This window comes from Doryrhamphus excisus, chromosome 6, assembly GCF_030265055.1.
Source record: "Doryrhamphus excisus isolate RoL2022-K1 chromosome 6, RoL_Dexc_1.0, whole genome shotgun sequence".
Classification (NCBI taxonomy): Eukaryota; Metazoa; Chordata; class Actinopteri; order Syngnathiformes; family Syngnathidae; genus Doryrhamphus; species Doryrhamphus excisus.
The window spans coordinates 18,381,320-18,402,850 of NC_080471.1; the positions used below are offsets into that span (position 1 = coordinate 18,381,320).

The 21,531-nt window shown below is 39.9% G+C and overlaps 2 protein-coding genes across 3 annotated transcripts; both read right to left on the reverse strand.

Moving 5' to 3' along the window:
* Window positions 1-369: 369 nt before the first annotated feature.
* LOC131130934 (unconventional myosin-Va-like) lies at window positions 370-18,601 on the reverse strand. 2 transcript variants are annotated; one of them, XM_058075109.1, is made up of 40 exons: window positions 18,425-18,601; window positions 18,045-18,155; window positions 16,240-16,411; window positions 15,178-15,322; window positions 14,939-15,095; window positions 14,228-14,371; window positions 14,038-14,119; window positions 13,851-13,958; window positions 13,462-13,568; window positions 13,120-13,385; window positions 12,969-13,050; window positions 12,747-12,887; window positions 12,354-12,479; window positions 11,862-11,945; window positions 11,475-11,603; window positions 11,221-11,318; window positions 11,041-11,127; window positions 10,855-10,963; window positions 10,549-10,760; window positions 10,319-10,475; window positions 9,789-10,028; window positions 8,776-9,024; window positions 7,977-8,070; window positions 7,756-7,898; window positions 7,550-7,672; window positions 7,112-7,237; window positions 6,979-7,035; window positions 6,197-6,424; window positions 6,048-6,115; window positions 5,894-5,968; window positions 5,627-5,825; window positions 4,356-4,449; window positions 4,125-4,262; window positions 3,878-4,032; window positions 2,882-2,971; window positions 2,659-2,809; window positions 2,314-2,596; window positions 1,293-1,467; window positions 1,139-1,219; window positions 370-1,059 (listed from the first exon to the last, which is right to left on the reverse strand). In XM_058075109.1, the coding sequence occupies exons 1-40, from the start codon at window positions 18,449-18,451 to the stop codon at window positions 907-909; spliced, it is 5,466 nt and encodes a 1,821-aa protein (XP_057931092.1). In that variant the 5' UTR covers window positions 18,452-18,601; the 3' UTR covers window positions 370-906. The 2 variants fall into 2 exon arrangements, with proteins under 2 accessions (XP_057931092.1, XP_057931093.1); XM_058075110.1 differs by lacking the exons at window positions 15,178-15,322; window positions 16,240-16,411; window positions 18,045-18,155; window positions 18,425-18,601 and having other exon boundaries at window positions 15,064-15,080.
* A 523-nt stretch (window positions 18,602-19,124) lies between these two features.
* Window positions 19,125-20,708, reverse strand: LOC131130971 (cAMP-regulated phosphoprotein 19-like). The gene is made up of 3 exons (XM_058075185.1): window positions 20,540-20,708; window positions 20,054-20,176; window positions 19,125-19,973 (listed from the first exon to the last, which is right to left on the reverse strand). Exons 1-3 carry the CDS (start codon window positions 20,582-20,584, stop codon window positions 19,803-19,805), a joined length of 339 nt encoding a protein of 112 aa, XP_057931168.1. The 5' UTR covers window positions 20,585-20,708; the 3' UTR covers window positions 19,125-19,802.
* Between the last annotated feature and the right edge of the window lie 823 nt (window positions 20,709-21,531).

A 21,531-nucleotide genomic window follows, 5' to 3' on the forward strand; every position in this document is an offset into this window, starting at 1 on the left:
ATTAGATAGCATAAAAAACTTAAAATGAGTACTGTTGTTGGATAAAAACTGCTGATGTTTCATTAATCAAGCGACAATAGAGTTAGCATAGTGCAGTTATAGATTTGACAGAGGGACACTCATAAGAATTTAGCATAACTTAATTTAACAGAGCATTATAACAATATTTTTAATACATTTTGTAAATGTAATACCAGTTTGTCTTTTTTCCCCTTCTCATAACAGGTGAGTAAAGACCATGGAAAAATGGGAAGTGAAATTGGCTTAACTTAAATGTATTAAATTGGCCCTACTGACCTTGTTAGGGTTAAAAAAAAACTGCCAACAGTATAAGAGACAAACTTTTTTTAATTAAAATTAAGTGTAAATGCAAATGCCAGCACATTCAAAAATATATATATTTTTAAAAACTCACATCTGGAAAAATAATGAAAACACATCTGTCAGCTTGGTGGGAATTTCTTAAAATAAAAAATAAAAACAAGTTTTTTTTCTCATCCAATGTCAACTTAAACCCATCTGGAACAATCTTGTAGATTTAAAATTAAATTTGTCATTGTGGACAGTGTACTGCTTTAGTCACATGGTACGTCCCTCCATCCATCCATCTTCTATGCTGCTTGTTCTCACAAGGGTCCTATCCCAGCTCATTTTGGGCAAGAGGTTAGGTCGTACTGGTCCTCGCCTGGGCAGCCTCGCCAGGTCGGGTGGGGTGGGCCTGTTGCCATGGTTGTCCTGCGCTCTTGGGGGGTCTAAATGGTCTGGACAGAGCCCTCTGTGCCCTCCGAAGTGTGGCATATATGTGCATATATTTCCTTAAATAAACTTTTCATATGACATGTGTATAAAGTTCGGTATAAACTGATGGCAACCAAAGATGAAACAAACAGAAAATACTGAGCGGCTCTAGATGCGGTGGAGGAAGTCCAGATTAAGACTAGCAGGGATTTGGATGGTTTCTAGTGCCACAGAGGATGGTGAGAAGGAAAGAGTTACAGAAAATATCTTCCTGGCATCCATCATCAATGTGGAGGACTCCCCTCTGTCTTTTAAAATGTTCTGTAAGGTCCAAAAATGAAAAGGTTAATCATCTGATGAGTGCTTCACTCTTGCATGTGCTTGTGTCATAATAACTCACTTTAATGGTGGCGATGAAGGTGGTTGTCACACGCTCTTCAAACTCAATCACTGGCGTGTAGAGGGTCAACACTTTAACAATCTGCAATGGAGAATAGTGATCAAAACTAATGAGCTGTGCACTTCGATGAAACACACAGTAGGTGATGACGGACCTGTGCAGTCGTGAGGCCTGTGCACATGTTGCAAATAGCCTGAGCGTCAGCCTCTGTCTTTTTCTTGACCTGCAGAAGTTGTGCGGCTTGTACAAGAGGTTCCAATGACTCCTTGGCGCCGTACCCGGAGAGCTCCCGCTCCACCAGCCACTCCTCTAACTGCCAGACATTGTACCTGAGCACAGAGGAAGTTGGGAAGCTAGTCAGGCTGTGTTATATGTATGCAAATTGACATAGAATATACTAAAAGTACTGTATAACTATGGTTAAATAAAGTGATTTGGGGAATTTGGGATTTCTGTATTGGCAGCCACACTTCCATCAGTCTACCGCAGGGCAGTTGTGGCTGCAGATGTAGCAGTAGCATTGTACAGTTTAATGGGTTCAATTCACTGTGAAGAGCTTTGGATACTTTGAAAAGCGCTATATTGACACAATATTGTGTTGAGAAATATAAATAGATAGATAGACTTCCTTTATTGTCATTGCACAATAATACAGCTGTGAAATTGCCAACCAAATGTCGTTGCCTGGCTCCCGTATAATAATAAATAATAATGTGGAGAATAAATAGATGACATCAAATATGAACAACAATGTACAGCGTAAACAGTAATTTGTACAAATAATTAAAATAATTTAGAATAAATAATAATATTCTAAATTATTTAAATTATTTGTACTTAGAATAAATAATAATATTCTAAATTATTTGTACAAATTACTGATTGTTGGAAATTACTATTGAAATGGAAAATATTCTAATTTGGTCCCTCCCGTGTAACTTCATAAGGTGACCGTAATATTAGAAACAGGTGTTATTGTTCTGCTTCAACCTGAATAAACATATTAATAAAAATCTGGCAATGAATATTATTAGATTGTTTCTATATAACTTTGATGTTAAGGAAAGTGTAATGTGATCTATGATTGTGCATACCAATTTTTCTTATCTTTTTGTTTCCAGTGAGTGTATAATTGAATCTTATATTGTCAGTAGGTAACAACAGTGTGCCAGTACCTGATCTGCAGGCCTTTACTCCAGGAGCACATGTCCTTCCTTAGAAGCAGGTGATTCAGGGTGACGGCACATATGATATAAAACTGCTGCCGGACGACTTGTTTAATGAGGTCAGAGTCCAACCCATGCTGACACATGGCGGTGTGCCACTGTCCAAGTTGCTGCAGGAGGACTTCCACTGTAACAGCCTCTTCCTCTGGGGAACTTGAGCTCCTCTTCCTCAGACCTGTTGGTTTGGAGCCTAGAACACCCTGAATGGACTCATGCTCCAGCATGCTTGACACTGCACATGACAAACACGGTCAAACCAATTCATATGGATGCATGTGGAATTATTCACATCACCTATGAGGGGCTGCAGGGTGTCCTCCATGCTTTTGATGAGCTGGCGGTAAATTTGGACTGCCAAGTCAGCAAATACGTTCTGGTACTCAGTCAGTTCAAAGTTGGTCAGGCAATGCTGATTCTGCTTTGCAGTGTTGTGGGTCTTGAACGTCTGCATAGATGTTTGGCATATTTAATGCACGTAGGTGGAATGTTAACTGTTTTCAAGTGCACTCATCCTCACCTCATCGCCACTATATTGCTTCAGACAATGAATTAGTCGACACGTGTTGGCCAACCAGAAAGACGACACCACAAAATCACTCCCTCTCTTCTGTAGAAAAAACAATTCACAAATGTCACATGCAGTAAACTGTGTTTCTCAATGCATCGTCTTTATAATGCAACCACAACAAAAAGCTTAAATGCTTTTTTTCATTTCATTGGAGATACTGGATTGACAATTAGTCTACAGTGGTGTAGAACTATCTGAACCACATCATAATGACTATGATTATAACCACAATAATAACCACAATAATAAATAAAACATAAAACATTCATTCATTTTCTACCACTTATCCTCACGAGGGTCACAGGGGGTGCTGGAGCCTATCCCAGCTGTCTTCGGGCGAGAGGCGGGGTACACCCTGGACTGGTCGCCAGCCAATCACAGGGCACATATAGACAAACAACCATTCACACTCACATTCACACACACATATGGACAATTTGGAGTTGCCAATTAACCTAGCATGTTTTTGGAATGTGGGAGGAAACCGGAGTACCCGGAGAAAACCCATACATGCACGGGGAGAACATGCAACCTCCACACAGAGATGACTCGGGCCTGTGCGCTAACCACTCGGCCTCTGTGCAGCTTCAATAATAAACATATTGAACTGAACATTGTTACCTCTATAAAAGCATACATTTTTGATACACCTAATATTGCACCTACATAGATTGCAGGTGTACCTAATAATGTGGGGAGTGAGTGTAAAACATAAAGGGGTGTCAGAGGATCCTGCAAAATTAAAACATGACAAGTGTTATCATTCGTGGGCACTAGCATTTGTTTGTTCCATACAATGTTCTATGGATGAACGGGGTGAGACCAATGTTAGTCATACTCTCGGTTACTTTGTCTCGGTGGGAGGAGGCAGGGTCGGTACCAAATACTCAGAGTACAGAGGGTACTTTTCATAAAAGTAATCTCAGTGTCTAGTAAATAGTGTACCTTAATGACTCCTTTGATGCTGCAGAGAACCGAATTGAGCAGCGTGCTGACTCTCTGATCATCATTGACACTGTCAGCATATCGCAGGCACATAAAGATGATGTAAGCAGGAAGTCCTGGAAGGAAGCTCACAGCGACACCGCGGGCCTTCATATCTGAGACAATGGCAAACAGACACAGCACCTTTATCCATTTCTCATGATAGCTGGAAAGAAACATTGCCGGGAGCAAAACAGGTTTGTCATACCTAAAACCAGATTTTTCACTAGCCGGCTCTCGTCGCCCTCCTTGTACTTCAACATTCCCTGGTACTCCTTCTCTTTACGTGGAATACTCACAGTTCTAGCAGGAGTGTTTATCATCATGTCTGTGTTCTTTTGATCAGCTTGACACAACAGCATGAGGATTCCCAGTTAATATATGATATTAACTGGGCTTCAATAAGCCTTCAATAAGGCTTTCAATGTAAAAGGATTACCTTGAAACGCTTCTACTTTTTTCATGTACAGCTGCAGTTCTTTTTTCAAACTGCTTATAGTTTTGTCTTTTTTCTCCTGTTGCACCATGAAGTCCTGAAAATATGCAGACATACAAGATTAGAGAAAACTTCACTCTCACTCACACTCAAGACAACAGTAAACATGATGACAAAAACAAATGTGAAATACAAACAATTGTTTAAGGTTGACATTTTAAATGGTTGAATCACTGTTTATACTCAAAGACCCCAATATCAGATACAGCATCCACTCTACTGAGATCCAATACAAAAGCTATATGAAAAACCATAGGTATGAATGTGAGTGTGAATGGTTGTTTGTCTATATGTGCCCTGTGATTGGCTGGCGACCAGTCCAGGGTGTACCTCGCCTCTTGCCCTAAGTCGGCTGGGATAGGCTCCACCATACGCCCACGACCCTAATGAGGATAAGCGGTATAGAAAATGGATGGATGGATGGAAGAATTCAACTGCATCCCTCTGACAAGTGTTCGTTTTTGAGGCCAGGGTGTCCAAACTTTTTCATTTGAGAGTAGTGGTTCAAGACACGCTAAACAGTTAAAGGGGACCTATTATGATTTTTTTCCACTTTCCAGACCTATAAATGTAGTTAGAATATTGTATGCTCATGTTAAACCACGCCAGCATTTTAGATAATGAGGTTTGCGCATTTGGAAGTGAGCCCTGAAAGACATTTGGGATTACTTTGTTTCAACACTGACCTCTGTGACATCACAGAGTGCCGGGCTTCCTTATATGAGTGGCCAGATACGCTCTCTGCCCTACGCAAAGCTCTGCTTCCCCTGGTCTAACCCAAGCTCTGTTTCTCGTTTTGCAGTGTTAGCAATGTCTTCCAGGAAGTGTTTCTTCAGGTGTAAGGGAAAGCTACATTTGTTTACAATTCCTAACGAGGCAAACATCAGGCAGAAGTGGTTGTAGTTCCTGATTCGCTACAATCAAAAGAAAATTATTTCAATCTGTCAAGTGCATTTCACCCTGGATTGTTTTGTAAACATCGACCAGTCTGCAGCTGGACTAGCCTTTATCAGTGTCCTAACTGTGTTTATTTTGTGTAAGTAATGAAACAAAAGCAGTTGCCTCTGTAGCATTATAGAGTGCGCATACAGGGAGCGTGAGAGTTGTGAATAGCCATTTCCTACCACAGTCCACCCGAGTTTTTTAAACATTATCCATACACATAATACAAGCAGAACAAGTACAAGTTCTGTACAGCCAGCGAGTGAACCCACCAGATTTTCACTAGTGAGCCGAGTGATCTCAAGCTTCAGGCCTGCTTCAATGCGAGCATCTTCAGGTAGGACCAAAGTCTGAGCCAGCAGCTTCTGCTGCAGCTCTTTTTCCTCCTTCAATGTCTTCACTTCATCCTGCAGCTTCTCACACTGCTCATTGTGCTGCTTCTCCAGCTTTTGCATCTGACTCTCCAGAACCCTCGAATGTAAAGTCATAGCAACCAGTTATTGAGTAATAGTTTGTGTTAACAACAACAAAACCCACACCTGTTGGTCTCTTTCAAGCCCTCATATGCCAGCCACAGTTCTCCATCCTCATTGAGTGTATGGATGTCAGCGGACCTAAGAGTAAAATATCATATATGACCAGGTATTTGGTCACTATGGTATAAATTTAAGGTTAAGAGTCATGTGGTCTTACCTGTCAAGATTTTGAAATGAGTGCAGGTCACCAAGTTCTAAATTGACACCCTCCCCAATTGCAGAATCCTGGACGTGGGAGTTAATAAGCATAGGTTAAGGAAAAAACTAACCATTCCAATTGCAGTAATGATAGCTAAATGATATTACCCTATATTTCATAGCGTCTTGCCGCACTAGGTGTGACTGGAGAAGAAGCACTTCCTCTTTTCGCATCTCCAGCTCCTCGTTTGAAGAAGTGAGTTGTTCCAACAGTATGTCATAAGGTGTGGAGCCCACAGCAGGGGGCATTAGTTCACTGTTTTCATTGGTCAGGGATTTACGCAGTACACTCAAGTCCTGCTTCAGCCTCTTGTTTTCAGTCTCCAACTCTTGACGCTGAAAGAAATCAAACCAAAGCATTTTTAAAAAAAATTGTTTTAGTTTGCGCTTCAGAATTTTTGTTATGTTTTGTTGGAGCTGCTTTGCTGCCATCTATCTACTCTCTGTTGTAGTGCACTGCTGGTCCTGCCGGGGCAGAGCCGACTGCACACACCTAGGAGCATTTCCAGTCTGCAAGCCTTTGCTTGCACAGTCACTCACTGCCAGATTGTTGCAATGTCTACACTACCCACTCAAGCTTCTCTTGTTGTACTACCCTGCTCTTCGCCGATTTTCCAACTGTTGTATTAAAGCTCTGCTTACTTTTTTTAGAAGCTGCTTTAGTTGTAGTTTTGTATGGCATAGTTTTGTGTTTCTTTCCGCTCCTTTTGAGTGTGCTTTTTGTTAATCATTTTTTCTACACATTTTTGTCATCTCTGCTTTGGGGTTCAATCACTGACTATTTGCCAATTTTGCCAATTTTGATCCAACAACATTTGTTTATGACATTCCTTCCACTCCGCTTGGGACATGACAGCAACATGAAGTGACTTTTTTTTTTAAGGTTGTACCTTCAGCGTTTCCAAATCCAGCAGTGCTATGCCAACATTTTTCTCCTCTTCCACATCCTTTACACAGAAATACACAATTAATTAAAAATTGCCAATATTAATTAAAACTACTTAAAAAAAACTGTCAACATACATTTTCCTCTTGGGCTTTCTTCTCGACTAACTGCAACTCTAGCAACTGTTTGTGCTTCTCCAATTCTCTGACTCTTCTTTGGAGCTTCAAAACCAGTGGTAGGTCGACAGTGGGCGAGGTCTCGGCCTAAGAAGAAAATCAGTGTTGAAAATCTTGGTTGGTAGAAAAAAAATCTAATAAATCTACAAGAAATACGAAAAAAAGCTTAAATGCCATATCGCCTTAAAACGCACTAGTGAGCTCTCACTGCTACTGGAACAAGGCTGATATTGGTGAAGTGACTGTTGACAAAAGAAAAATAATATAGTATAGTCTGCTCACATTCAAACTAATAGGACAGCGGTTTAGAGTGCAGCTGAATAATTACCCTGAATGTACCCTAGATGTTTTGAAAACATATACGTAAATGATAAATAAATAAAAAAATGTCAACATTGCCTCTTTTTCTGTTGTGCTGGTCTGTCCATTAGTCAAGTCTACGATTGGGCTACATTCAGAGGAGTTGCTGTTTTTAGATTCTGGCTTCTGACTTCCCAGCGACCGCCCTTCCTTGCTTGAGCTCTATAAATGAGGAAAAAAAGGTACAGTAAAATAGAAAGCTTTTCTATTGGGACAAACACACAACACACATAAATATTCCTTACAATGCTGACTTCCAGTTCTTCTTTCAGGTCTTTATGTAGCTCCTCCAGATGCAGATGTTCATTCAGCAGGCTTTGGTACCGGGAGCGTTCTTCTATTAATTCTTTCTCTAGTTTTTCTGCGTTTTCCACTTTGCCTTTAATGTCTGACACCATCAGTTTTACTTTACTTAATTAAAAAAATGTTCTTCTTTAGAACACTTAATGTTTATACGGTATATTACCTGTCAACTGTTGGTTTTGTTCTACGATGACCTTTTGGAGGTCTTCCTTTTCATTGCTCAGCAAGCTGTTTTTCACATTCAGCTCCTGTACAACCTAAAAGTAAAAAGAAGCGGATAGAAAAACAGAGCAATTAACACACATAGAACAAGGTTAAATGTTTAACTGTTAAAACAGCATACAACAATAATATAAGTACTATGTATTATCCATCTACTTTCTATGCCGCTTATCCTCGCGGGTATGCTGGAGCCTATCCCAGCTGACTTTGGGCGAGAGGAGGAGTACACCCTGGAATGGTTGCCAGCCAATCACAGGGCACATATAGACAAACAACCATTCACACTCACATTCATACCTATGGACATTTTGGAGTCAGCAATTAACCTAGCATGTTTTTGGAATGTGGGAGGAAACGTGAGTAAACCCACACACGCACGGGGAGAAAATGCAAACCCCACACAGAGATGGCCAAAGGTGGGATTTAACTCTGGTTTCCTAGCTGTGAGGTCTGCACGCTAACCACTCGACCGCCGTGCAGCCCTGTGCAATAAACATTAAATAAAATATAAAATTGCAATAAATGCGCCAACATGTATGCATGCTCAAAGTACTACTAAAGTACATATTTTCTACAACAATTAAATCATGCAGTCGAACCAACAACAGAACAGACAATGACATCATATAGTGGACTCCACATTGACTTCCAGGTACACAAACAATATAACGAACCAGTGCAGATGCAGGCAATCTGAAAAATAGATAAAACACTGGTAAAGTTTGTAGAAGCAAGCCTACCAGCTGTGTCTGCTCCTTATCAACCTTTCTCTGATCCTCCAGGACCTCCTTCTGTCTGAGAGTGTTGTCCAGCTCCTGCTGAAGAAAGGAGAGCCGCTCCAGTAGCGAAGGGAGCGTCTCTGCCTCAGCTCGAGCCTTTTGCTCTGACCTATGAAGGTTTTCTATCTCTTTGCAGTGTCGTTCTCGCTCCATTTCTTGGGCCTTTGCTGCAGCATTCAGCCTCTCACTGAGCTCTCTGACTTCTTTGTGCTGTGGGAGCATGCAAACACATGGTGTGCATGTGATGTGATGACAACGCCCAATTACACTGCATTTCAAGGCAAGTTTGCTCTTTTTCTTACAGTAAAGATACATTTTTAATACACATATTTTTGCATAATTCAGGGTCGTAACATTATGGTAATGGTGGCAGAAATCATTACGTGAGAGCTTTACTGATCCCATGTTTACATACAACGTAAACATGTATACATAAAATTGAAATTGAAAGTATGACAAAAAAACAGCTATGAATTTACAATTTAAAAATTTGTATATGTACAGTATATCAGAATCCAAATTTACTTGTATCTCTTATATCACTTATTAGTGATAAGTACTAATAACTATCATTTACTAGTACTTCACACAAATTTTACACTTACTTTATCCCTTTTTTATTTCTAATAATAATACATTTTATTTATATTGCACTTTACATTACAGAAATCTCAAAGTGCTACAAAGAAAGCATAAAACCTACAGTGAAGCGATAAAACAACCCAACAAAAGGTATATATATATTTAAAAAAAAAGGCTAAGAAAAGGCCTTTCTTCCTTTTCCGTAACACTGCGCAAGGCTTATAGTTTCATTATTTTAACTCGTAAAATTTAACTTATATTATTTTAATAATAATATAATGATAAAATGTAGCCAAGTGAAATATGTACAAGTTATGGTGTGAGTGAATTATCAGTAATAGATACAGAGAAAGGGTAGGATTAAGCTCAGTTTTTTCTCTTAATGCTCTCACCTCCTCGTCTATCTTGTGCTGCAACTGCATAATCTTGTTCTCCATGCCAATGTTGAGCTTCTTGAAATGCTCCACAGAACGCGCCTCCACTTTGAGCTTCTTCAGTTCTTTCTTGGCCATGATGCGTCGAACACAGCTCTGCAGCAGGATAATGTCTGCCCGAGTACGTTGATAGTGCTTTCTGGCCAGCCAGCCTTTTGTCCACTTCTGGATGACCAAAACCTTTTGCTCATACAACAGCTGGAAGGAGATGACAAGGTAAACGTCATGACCTCATATTATAGCTTTTACACTACAGTATTGGGACACTACAGCAATATGAAGTGAAAAACTGATAAAAGATAAGAGTCAGTCCTGTGAATCCACCCTCTGCAGCTTTAACAACTTCCACTATTCTGGGATATATATTATCAAACCTTGCATTGTATTGTTTTAATCCTCCACCATCATATTTTAACAAAGTTAACATGACCAACTTAACATGACGTGTGCAGTTTTGAATGATGATATTGCACATTCAATAAAATTACCTTGTAGTACAGCTTTCTGGCTGCATATTTCCTGAAGAAGCACTGAATGACAACAGATGCAGAGCGGACTTTCTGGTAACGTCTCCTAGCCGCCCACATTCGAACATTGCTCTGAATGACAACAGCTGCTCTTGTTCTCCGCAGAAAATCAACATAACTGAAAAGGAGAAAGCAATCACATGATAATTTTGTACCAGTTTCCTTTACCGTTTATGAATCCCTCTGCTTACCAGCGTGCCTGATGACCCCGCACGTGTCTCTGTATGGTGATGGCAGATTGCTTCATCCTCAGGTATTTCTTACGTGCCAGCCAACAGCGGATAGTCTTCTGGATGCTGACACAAGCTCTCCGCAGCTGCTCAGAACGCAGCTTCTCCAAGTAGGCCACCTGGCCAGCTCTGAAGAAGATCTTGTTTTTACCAAACTTATACAGGTTCTGGTCCTAAGAGCCAAAACACAATATAGCATTTGTGATATATACTGTATCAAGTATATGATAAGTAGCATAGGACCGAGGTTCCAGCTATGATTCCCACCTGGATGAGATTTTTTAGGACATTTCTGCAAGTCTCTTTTCCATCAGGCAGCACATCCTTTTGCTTCATGAGGACTCGGTAACGACTGAAGAATTCCTGATACGTCCATCTAAAACATTTGTAAAGAAGAGATCAATCACTGTTGGGTCTCACTTTCAGTAACACATGAAGCTGCTGAGAAGCCACCTGGATGGGAATCCTGCTGCAGAAATTCGGATTGTTTCAAGGATACCGCATGCTCGCAGCTGCTGCACTGCCCTCAAAGGGTCCAAGCTTTGTAATAAACAAATAAAAAAATATATATACAATGCAAGTTATATTTCTTCCATGCACCAACTGAAATTACTTGAGTGAAATGATTTTTACCTGAATGGCTCTTTATGGTCGTTTGGTTTAATGCAGCGGACGTAGTGAGGAGTCGTAGCATTAAGTGTGTCCATCAGTAAATGCAGAGACTGTCGAAACTGAATAAAGTTTAAGAAGAACGGGCAAGGAACAATGTTACATTTCAAATATAATATTTGAAATATAATATAATAATATAATAATATTTTCAGTAGCAGCATATTTAACAAATAACTATTTATTATTATCAAGAGATTACCTATTTCTGGCCTCACCTGCATTCCTACAGTCTTCTTATTAGCTCCCGGTGAGCGACCAGATCTTCCAGTAAAGCTGGTGGTGGGTCTTTTGGTAGAACTTGTTGTTTTTTTATTACCTTCAACCAGCTTCAGCAAGAAAGCAAACTGCAAAAAAGAATAGCCACCAGATGGCAGTGTTTTGTACTAACAATGTGAAAACGCTGTGTACTGTACAGTTATTTCCTGCAATAGAGCTGGCAGAACAATGCCAGGGGTGTGTGCCCATAATAACATCATTTCAAATTGAAAGCTCAGCTGAATAGGTATTGACAATATGTCCTTTCATTTAATATTGTGCATTCATTGTGACTATGAAGAAGGAAATTATGACGTACACCACATCCGTGGTCTCAAAATGATCACCTTGCTGTTTTGTAACACTTCTATTTGCTCCTCATTGACTGTGTCCTTGTTTTTCTCCAGGAAGCCGTCACACTGGTACTCCACCTGGGCACAAAGAACCACGTCACAAAGGACAAAGATCTTGTGGGAAAAAAGAGCAAAGGTCATAATAGTAATAGTCATGCTGCAGTTGGCTGACTAACTTGTATATGTCTAATACAACCAAACATTGCGGTGAACACAGAAAACGTTGCCAATGGAAATATAACTAAATGGAACTCATTCAGACCCTTCTCACATGAGAAGGTTTGAATCATTCATCCTTCCATTTCAGCAATACTTGCTCTGCAAACGGAAATGATGCAGCGCATGGAACAGATTTGTAATGGAGTAATATATGACTTTGTGTCTAGGTAGCGACCATTCACTAAGTACACATAAGCTATATTCTGCTTTGCAAGAAAATTCATCAAATATATTTTAAGATACGTTGTGTCACATCTGTTTACCTACCTTGTCTGCAAAGTGGTGGATGATGAAAGCTATGTTTGATAACCTTGGCTTATGAAAGTGAGTGTTTTGCTTCAAAAGCGTGCTGTACATTTTCTGAGACCATGTCCCATCGGAGCCTTGGGGCATCTATGGAAACAGGAAGAGATTAGCTACTGCATTACTCTGAAGTTGCACAAAAATATTCAGGCTCATACTCTGGAAGAGACTTATAAAAGAGCACACATAAATTGCAGACCTCTGCCAAGATCTTAAAGGGATAGTTTGGATTTTTTGACATGAAGTTGGATGACATCCCCATCAGCAGCATAGTGCATCAACAGTGGCTTACCCCCATTTACATTTAAATATTGTTGTGACAAACAAACCAAAGTAAATGAGTCAGTTTTACTGTACTTTACACTCCTCATCCAGAAGGTCCAGGATGCCCAGATTGGCCTCGATGAGATTGATGCACGGCTGGTTGTCATAGAAGTCAATCAGTGTCCACGGAATCTGCTCTTTCATGTACTCTTCTTGCTCCAGTTTGAAGACATGCTGGAAGCGTATATGTTAAGCGTAATGTTATGTATACATTGTTTGGATTGTACAATGGAAGATAAAGAATAAGGAACATACCAGATTGAACTGCTGCTGGAGCTTCTCATTGGCATAGTTGATGCAAAACTGCTCAAAGCTGTTAATATCAAAGGTTTCAAACCTGGTGAAAAATTACAGGTGAAATGTTAAGAAACAAAGAAAAAGTACAAACACGATGATAAGAACATACCCATAAATGTCCAGCACACCGATGAATGAGTGATGTTTAACAGCTGATTTCAGCACATTGTTTATACAGCCGACAATCCAGCTGAAAAGTCTGGCGTAGATGTGCTTGGCGAGGGCGTCTCGACCGTTGACTGCATTTGCCTTGGAGACGCACTTGATGTATGTTTCTGTGGTTGCCTTGAGTTTCCTGTGGCAGAGCCAGTGGGCCATTTGATCACAGGGAACCCCCATCAACTCACAGAACACCACTAGGTGGGCATTGTCAGGCTGAAAACACATGGGGTTAAAACAGAAGCATCCCGAATAAATAAATAAATAATGAAAATTTGACTTTTGTGTTTACCGAGATGCTGCTTCTGTCCTGAGAATGACTTTTCACCTCCACGTTGCTAAGATGAAGAATAGCAGCCAGAATCTGGTACATTTCCATTTGATGACTTTCACAAATTCCTATAAAGAGTCAGTGGTCAATATTAATAGGATAAATGATAAATGATATTCAATGATGTTCATTTGCATGTTCAATGACCTGGAACTATAGTGTTTTCCAAGCTGTACACTGACACCTACTGAGTTAAATCCAAGATCACTTTTTGTGTGATCTCTTTTTGTGAGATGAAATACACAAATTAAATCAATAAACTAGGGAATTTACAGTGGTAGCATAAAAGAACATGCATCATGTAATTTGCTATGTAGTTAAGGCACATACTCCCAACGACAAAGACTAACCTAATAGTGTCAAAGCTCTCCTGGTATTGCACATCTCTTTGGTATCATCCATTCCATCAATGACTGGATTCTCACCCTGGTTAGTGCAATGGAAATCATCTGCACTACCTTGAAACATCATGTTGATAAATCAGTGGAAAATATCAGTACAATTACAAGCATTAAAAACAATTTGAAATTACAATACCTAATTTGAAGTTTTGGAATTCTGGTAAATGTGATGAGGCACACAGTTGATAAAATATGTGATAGTTCCGTTCTCCATAAGCCTAAAGTACAGTATGAACATACATTTGTTATACAATACATCATCTGGAAGCACACTGCTAAGGGTGCTGTCAATATCATAGTCTACAACAATGCTGTGGAAAATGTACCTGAAAAACCACTCTTGATTTTTCCAATAAATAGGTCCTCATGTGAGCCCCGCTTATGCGATATTTTTTATCAAAGCCGATTTCGATGTACTTCCCAAAGCGACTGCTGTTGTCATTCCTTGTTGTTTTGGCATTCCCGAGAGCCTAAAGGAAATACATACAAGCCATTCAGTAACCCAATATTTAATGTGCTATATATACGTATCACTATATTGACAGTTACTATGGTACCCATTATGTCATTGTTTGGTCATATCACCTCGTATTTCGGTACGAGGTGCATTATAAAAAAAACAAAAAACAAACAAAAAAAAACCTTAAACTGTATTATGGAAAGCAGGAAGTGAACAAATGTAACAGTTACTGATTGTAAAAGTACCAGATGGAGGGGTAGGATTTAATAAGCTTTGCTTCTTCCTACTCCTTTTGGACATGTGGAACTGTGAACTGATTATGTGATGCATTCAATTGTAATCTGATGCATGTTCAAATGAAATAAAACCATTACCATTACAATGAGGTACATATGCAAAAATCATACTTGTGTTTCTAAAAAAAAAAAATAGTCTCTCAGAAATTTTCTCTCTACCATAGTTCTGGCGTTGTCAATAGAAACTGAGCACTATTATCTTTGTGAAGGCATATATTTTGATAAAGCTCCTGCATGTCTGTGTAGTGTGTATCTATCTACTGTGCAGTATTCAACATCACCTCCATGATAGGATTGGAGGCCAAGACTCTCTCCTCAATATCAGCCTCACCAGAGGAGCCGCTGACTGTAGCAAAGTAACGCATGGCATACTTAGCAGAGACCGTTTTGCCAGCTCCCGACTCACCGCTCACAATGATAGACTGGTTCTGTTGATCTCTGCGTACAAAACGTGAGAAATAGACAATACATTTATATGATTGTGTGGTTAAAGGACGAAATGGTTATATTTGGAGAGAACCTGGCCATCTGCTTGTATGCTTCCTCAGCCACGGCAAATATATGGGGGTCCATGTCGGCCATGTTTTGCCCACTATAGGCGTGGATGATGTCCGCCTCGTAGATAGGTAGGCTCTCATAAGGGTTGACGGCGACAAGAACAATCCCTGTTTATAATACAGACAAGACTCACTGATTCTAAATGAGAATATGGCACATTATAATTATACATTCAGTGGCCATTATGTACCTGTACACCTGCACAATCACATGAAATCATGTGATGTCATCAGTATGGGTAACCGTGTTAAGTTTGTGCAACATTTTCATTTTACATATACATATATTTTATGTGAGTTGTGAGTGTTTTTCCAAAAGGATGCATGCTACCAATAATAAATACATACTAGGAAAACTATTTCAACCCTACAAAATTACTGCACTAAGAAATTTTAGATTGGGCCACATTGGCCCAAAGACAGCTGGGATAGGATCCAGCATATCCACGACCATAGTGAGTACAAACAGTAAATGGATGGATGGATATTGTTGTTATTACCATTAGCATCTTTCTTTCAATACTACAGTTTATTCCATCATTCACCATCATTCAACTCTATGATGATCCAGTATATTTTCTGATTGGATGGGATCTTTTCCCGCTATAAATTATAGCGAGTTGTGTAAGCTAGTTAAGTTGAAGTTTTTAAATATTGTTTTATGTTCTTTTAAGGCCTCCAAAATAGCCTTATATATAAATATATATGTGTTCTGACATATCAGTCTCTTGCTAATTATATCCCTCTGGTGTTGCTAGGAAAGAAAATAGGAAACTAGTGTAGTAGGTTACAGTGTAATTGTATACACTGCAAACTGCAGCCACAATAATGTGCATATTGTTCAATGTTTCAATCCATTTTCATTCAAAACAGCATTATTATCTTTGTAAAAGTAGCCTTTTTCTGTGTTTCTTTATGAGCAGCCTGCAGCATAATAATACAGCTGACGTCAGAGCTTACAGTGAGCATGACTCCAAAGTCTACAGCAACAGAGATAGTGTGAGTCAAACAAGACGACTTATTACCACAGTACGTGTAAATCAACTTGGAGTCGATGAAGCGCACTTTGATGTTGTGTAAAACTGCCGGTTCATTGAGATAGCTGAGCGCTGTGAGGTCGTTTTCTCCAACCAGGATGTTGGGGTTTCTTAGTGGTGGGAGGCTCTTTGTTTGGGGGTCAATTTGATACTGCATCTCCTGCAAAAACACAAGAAACACTGAGCTGAGATCATGTAGAACCTTAAAAAAGATATTAAATACTGCAAGATGATTTGAAAACTACTGTAGGCAACTACTGTAGGCACTACTGTGCTTGTCTTGTGCAAGAAAACTCAGCCTACATGCCCCGACTCGACATGACAGCTCCACTCAAGTAAAATTCCTTCACTGTTTTCATTGACATCTATCCCTTACCTGTGAAGCTGCTAGGGTGCAGTGCAACTTTTTAAAACTCTGCAGATTTACCACTATAAGGCCCACTTAAAAGTCTTTAGCTACCTCAAAAACCGACGATGCGCCTTATACTCCGGTACGCTGGCAGCGATAAACCAATCAGAGAACAATACGTAATATGTACAGTACATACGCTGGCAGCCATAACCCAGTGAACATGACATAATATGTACACACTGTACATCCGCTTAACATCTGCCACGCCTCCAAGGCTGCAAACAACATTGCACCCATCTCTCCGCTACTGTGATATTTTCTACCACTTCGCCATATATAGACAAACAACCATTCACACTCACATTCATACTTATGGCCAATTTGGAGTCACCAATTAACCTAGCATGTTTTTGGAATGTGGGAGGAAACCGGAGTACCCGGAGAAAACCCACGCATGCAAGGGAAGAACATGCAAACTCCACACAGAGATGGCCGAGGGTGGAATTGAACCAGTGTTGAAATACACATGTGGTGATGTAACTCTCCCGGAGCTGCCTCAGTGTTCGTCGTCTTTCATCCATCGCTCTCACGCCGCTCGCAACTTCACTTTGAACGTCCTGTTTCCACCAATGTCCAACAGTTGGATTTTTTTGTTAATCATCCTGGAATGATGGCAAGTTCTAAATTCATTTGCTTCACTTGGTTTATCACAGGCTGCACGGGTTAGCACGAGTGGTTAGCGCGCAGTACCTCACAGCTAGGAGACTGGGGTTCAATTCCACACTCAGCCATCTTTGTGTGGAGTTTGCATGTTCTTCACATGCATGCGGGGGTTTTCTCCGGGTACTCCGGTTTCCTCCCACATTCCAAAAACATGCTAGGTTAATTGGCGACTCCAAATTGTCCATAGGTATGAATGTGAGTGTGAATGGTTGTTTGTCTATATATGTGCCCTGTGATTGGCTGGCGACCATTCCAGGGTGTAGCCCACCTCTCGCCCTAAGACAGCTGGGATAGGCTCCAGCACCCCCACAACCCTCGTGAGGATAAGAGGTTGAAAATTAATGAATGCGCAATACCGGTAATGAACTCAATAGCATCTTCTATACCGCCTGTTTTATTAAAATCAATTACAGGACACACACATGAACAACCGTTCACATTCACACCTACAAATATCTAATAGTGTCCAATTAAGCCAACATATTTTGGGGGTGCAGGAGAAAACCAGAGTACCTGAATTCTGGACGTTACAATCTCTTATCTTTTGGGGCCCCAAATTGTCCTAATTTTTCCCTCCCTTGAGAAAACCCACACAAGCATGGGGAGAACATGCAAAAGCACCATAAAAGAATGTGTTAGCTTCCCTTATACAAAATCTGCTATTTTAGCATATGTCCAGTAGTCTATATTGTATTTATTATGTGTGCTTGTGACCTACTGTGCCATCCTCCAGATGTAGAAATAATGCTTGGTCGCCTGGTGAGTAGTCTTTGACAAGCTTTGCTGACTTCCACACGTCCACGGCATCTGGGACCCATACAAGGGCATGCTGGTGGACAGGTTTAGAAGGAACCGGGTCAGAATCAGTCAAATTACACACCAGCTATAATAACACAAGTGGATGGATCTTCTAAAGGCAAAAATACTACTCGGACCATGTGAGAACACTGTGTCACCGCAGTGTAAAGTTACATACGTGCTATATTAAGTGTCAGGCAGATAAAAATAACGGAAATGATCATTTAATATCCGCTTAAGATGAGATGTAATGCACATTCGCTAGCTAGCTAAAAAGCAACTTTAGTCAAGTAAACCTACCTTGGTATAAAGTTCAGGACCTGCCATGAAGATGAAAATATGTGACGAAAAATAAATACAAAACTTCCCAGGACTCCTCTCACGAACAGTCAAGCACGTCTCCACTTGTGGAAACACGCTCAAAGACAATTAATTGCAGCCTCCTCCTTTTTCTGTGATGCTGCTTTGTCCTTTGAGCCAGACGTTACACTTTTGATTGACAGCACAGCAACACAGGTGCGGCTGCAGTGCCCCCTAGTGGCCAATGGTTGGACACGACATTGGTTGGTTGACCAAGGAAGTCAACAGAAAGTCAAGTAATAGAAGTTCAGGGCAGAATGTGGTTGAGGACTTCTCTACTTCCTGAATATAATATTTTCTGGAGTATGCAGTATAGTGTGGAGTTTTCTGCACACCCCTGGCTGTGTACTCTTACTGTACAACTACTGCCTTATGACATAACTAAAGTTAGTTTAGCAGGCTTAAAAACATGTTTACACGTTACAGCCATATCTTAAAGCAAGAACATAGACGTATTTTTCAATTTTCAAGCAAGCAAGTGGCAACATTCTCAAAACTGACTTTTGCAGCACCCCACAGTATGCGGTCATCTCAATGGCTCAAGCTCAGCATAAACAAAAGTTCAGGTTTCTTCAAATTACCACTATGAAGTCAATGGAACAAAAAAAAATACTATTTCAAAGAAAGCACTTACAAGCTGTTATGCAAAATTATTTTATTTTTTACAAAAACAAATACAGGGAGCTTCGTTCAATAAAATTAATGATTCAAGTCAAACAGTGGCAAGATGCGCATGTGAGAGCAAATATTGCTCAAGAACAGTATTTCACTTCAATTAAGGCCAATTTTGACATGTCACAATGAGATTGAACCCACCTTTTGTGTCTTATTCAAACCACAGTCAGACAGTATGCAATCAGACCGCCAGAAGTATTTAAGGGCTGTTGGACTAATATTTTTCCAACAGATGTGTCAGCATTTGCCCTTAAAATTAACATTGAAACATGAATGTAGATAATGCATTCATCAAGTATCATGTCACTGTGCTGTTCCTTAACTTACTGACTTTATAAAGTGGTTTCTATAGACAATTTTTTTAAAGCAGTATTTTTTAATTCAATAGTCAAAATAAAAGGCAGCACTCATACCCATCCCTATTTAAGTGCACTCAAGCTTTTAGTTCAATCCACAGTGTATGACCTTGAAACATTTATGTACTCCTTACCTAGATATAAATTCCAAATGTAGTGCCTGAAGGGCCCATTTTTCTTTAAGTGGTTGGTTTGTAAGTAAAAAAAGAATGCAGGGAAACAGTGAAATGCTGAAGGCAAGTGGCTTTTAAGTGGTTGGAATAGTAGTAAAGCTGTAAACAGACCCATCAGCCAGCCAGTTTGCTTGTCATAATGGAAGTCTTTCTCCGAGGGAGGTCCTGAGGTGTGGGGATATGACCGCCAGTGATCTCGACCTTCTCCGTTGGGGCTGATGGCAGGAGTTTATTCTTCATTTTGGCCTTGGCCATGTTGTAGTCGCCAGAATCAAAATACTTTTGCTGCACAAATAAATAAAAAAATATTCAGATGTTTAATGTTGTTTAAAAGAGAGGGCTGCCAATTGTAATCAGGGACATACCCCCTTCTGAAGTCTTTTTTTAAGAAAATCTGAGCTTCCGTGTTTGGCTCCGAGACCGGGAAATCTGGCCTTTAACTTGGCTTCTTCTGCTTTCTCTGGACTAACAACCTTGTCATCCAGTTCCTGTTGAAATAACACAGTTTGTCTTGTCTTCTCCATATAATTGCACAAAATGGAAGCTAATATTGACAATGGCAGCTACATTATGTCAGGTAGAAGCTGCCATGGGGGCAACAGTCAGACAGCATTCTGCAATGTTTGCCTTTCTGTAAAAATAACTCATAATAAAACAAAATCAGTATATAAATTAAAGAAGAACCAAAATACTCAAGTTTCTATTTTGAAAGACGCACAGTACTACTTGTCTAATGATTACTTGGCGGTAGCATCCTTTTAGTAAAAATGCTAAAGGCTACCGAAACTACTGCTAACAGCATCCTTGCATGGTTCCTTGTGATGGACTGACACGATTTTCCTTAAACTCACCCGCTCTTCTTCCAAAGTCATCACTCCTTCAGCCTCCTCGGACATTCCGGTTATTAAAATGTAGCCTGCTGTTAAAAAAAGAGACGTCCACCTGCATCTACTGGGGAAGGTTAGCGAATGTACTGTTGCACCGTTTCAGGTGTTGACAATTTATAATCTGCGATAAATGATGACTACGCATGCGTAAATTAGATACCGTGTTGGTATACTTACGGTATGCCGTAGGAGTCAAAATTAGTGACGTGCGATACCACTGATTTAGTTCTTTATCGACACAGAATTAAAAATTGTTGATATCAGCGGCACAAAATCTATACGAGCCCAGCGACACTACAATTGACTAGGCATGTCACCTCAAACGCAAATGAATGGAACAGGCTGTAGAACGCCATAGAGCAGAACGTCCTCCATGATGGTGCGAGAGGTGGGCGGGGCTAGGCGGACAACAGTGTATTTATTGAATGTATGTATTTAGCTCTGAGCTGAGTGTAATAAAATAAATGTATGGTAATGGTATAGTAAACTATATGAGTATCGATATTTCCACACATCACTAGTCAAAACATATTTGGAAAAAAAGTGTCTGAAAGACCAAAAGGCTGGAAATACATGGCATCACACAAAATTAATAGAAGACATGTTCAACTCTCTCATTGCTACTTCTTGTCCATGCCTATATTGACAGTTTTTGTTTGTGGCCACGCCATTTGCACACATCCCCCCCGTATTTATAGAGGTGGATGGGTCGATGAGAAATAGTGTTACAAAGTTGCTGGCTTTTTCTCTACAGTATTTCCATATTACTCTAATTGTAAAAAAAACAAAAAAAAACATCATTGCATTAGTGCAGTGAAGTGTAGCCATACTCATACTCAACACAATTGCCCTGTAATATGTCTGCAATAATGTTTATAATGTAATAGTGTAGAAATGCACTCCATCATACCAAATATTGTAATATGTTTGGCTAATTGTGAATACACAAATCATGT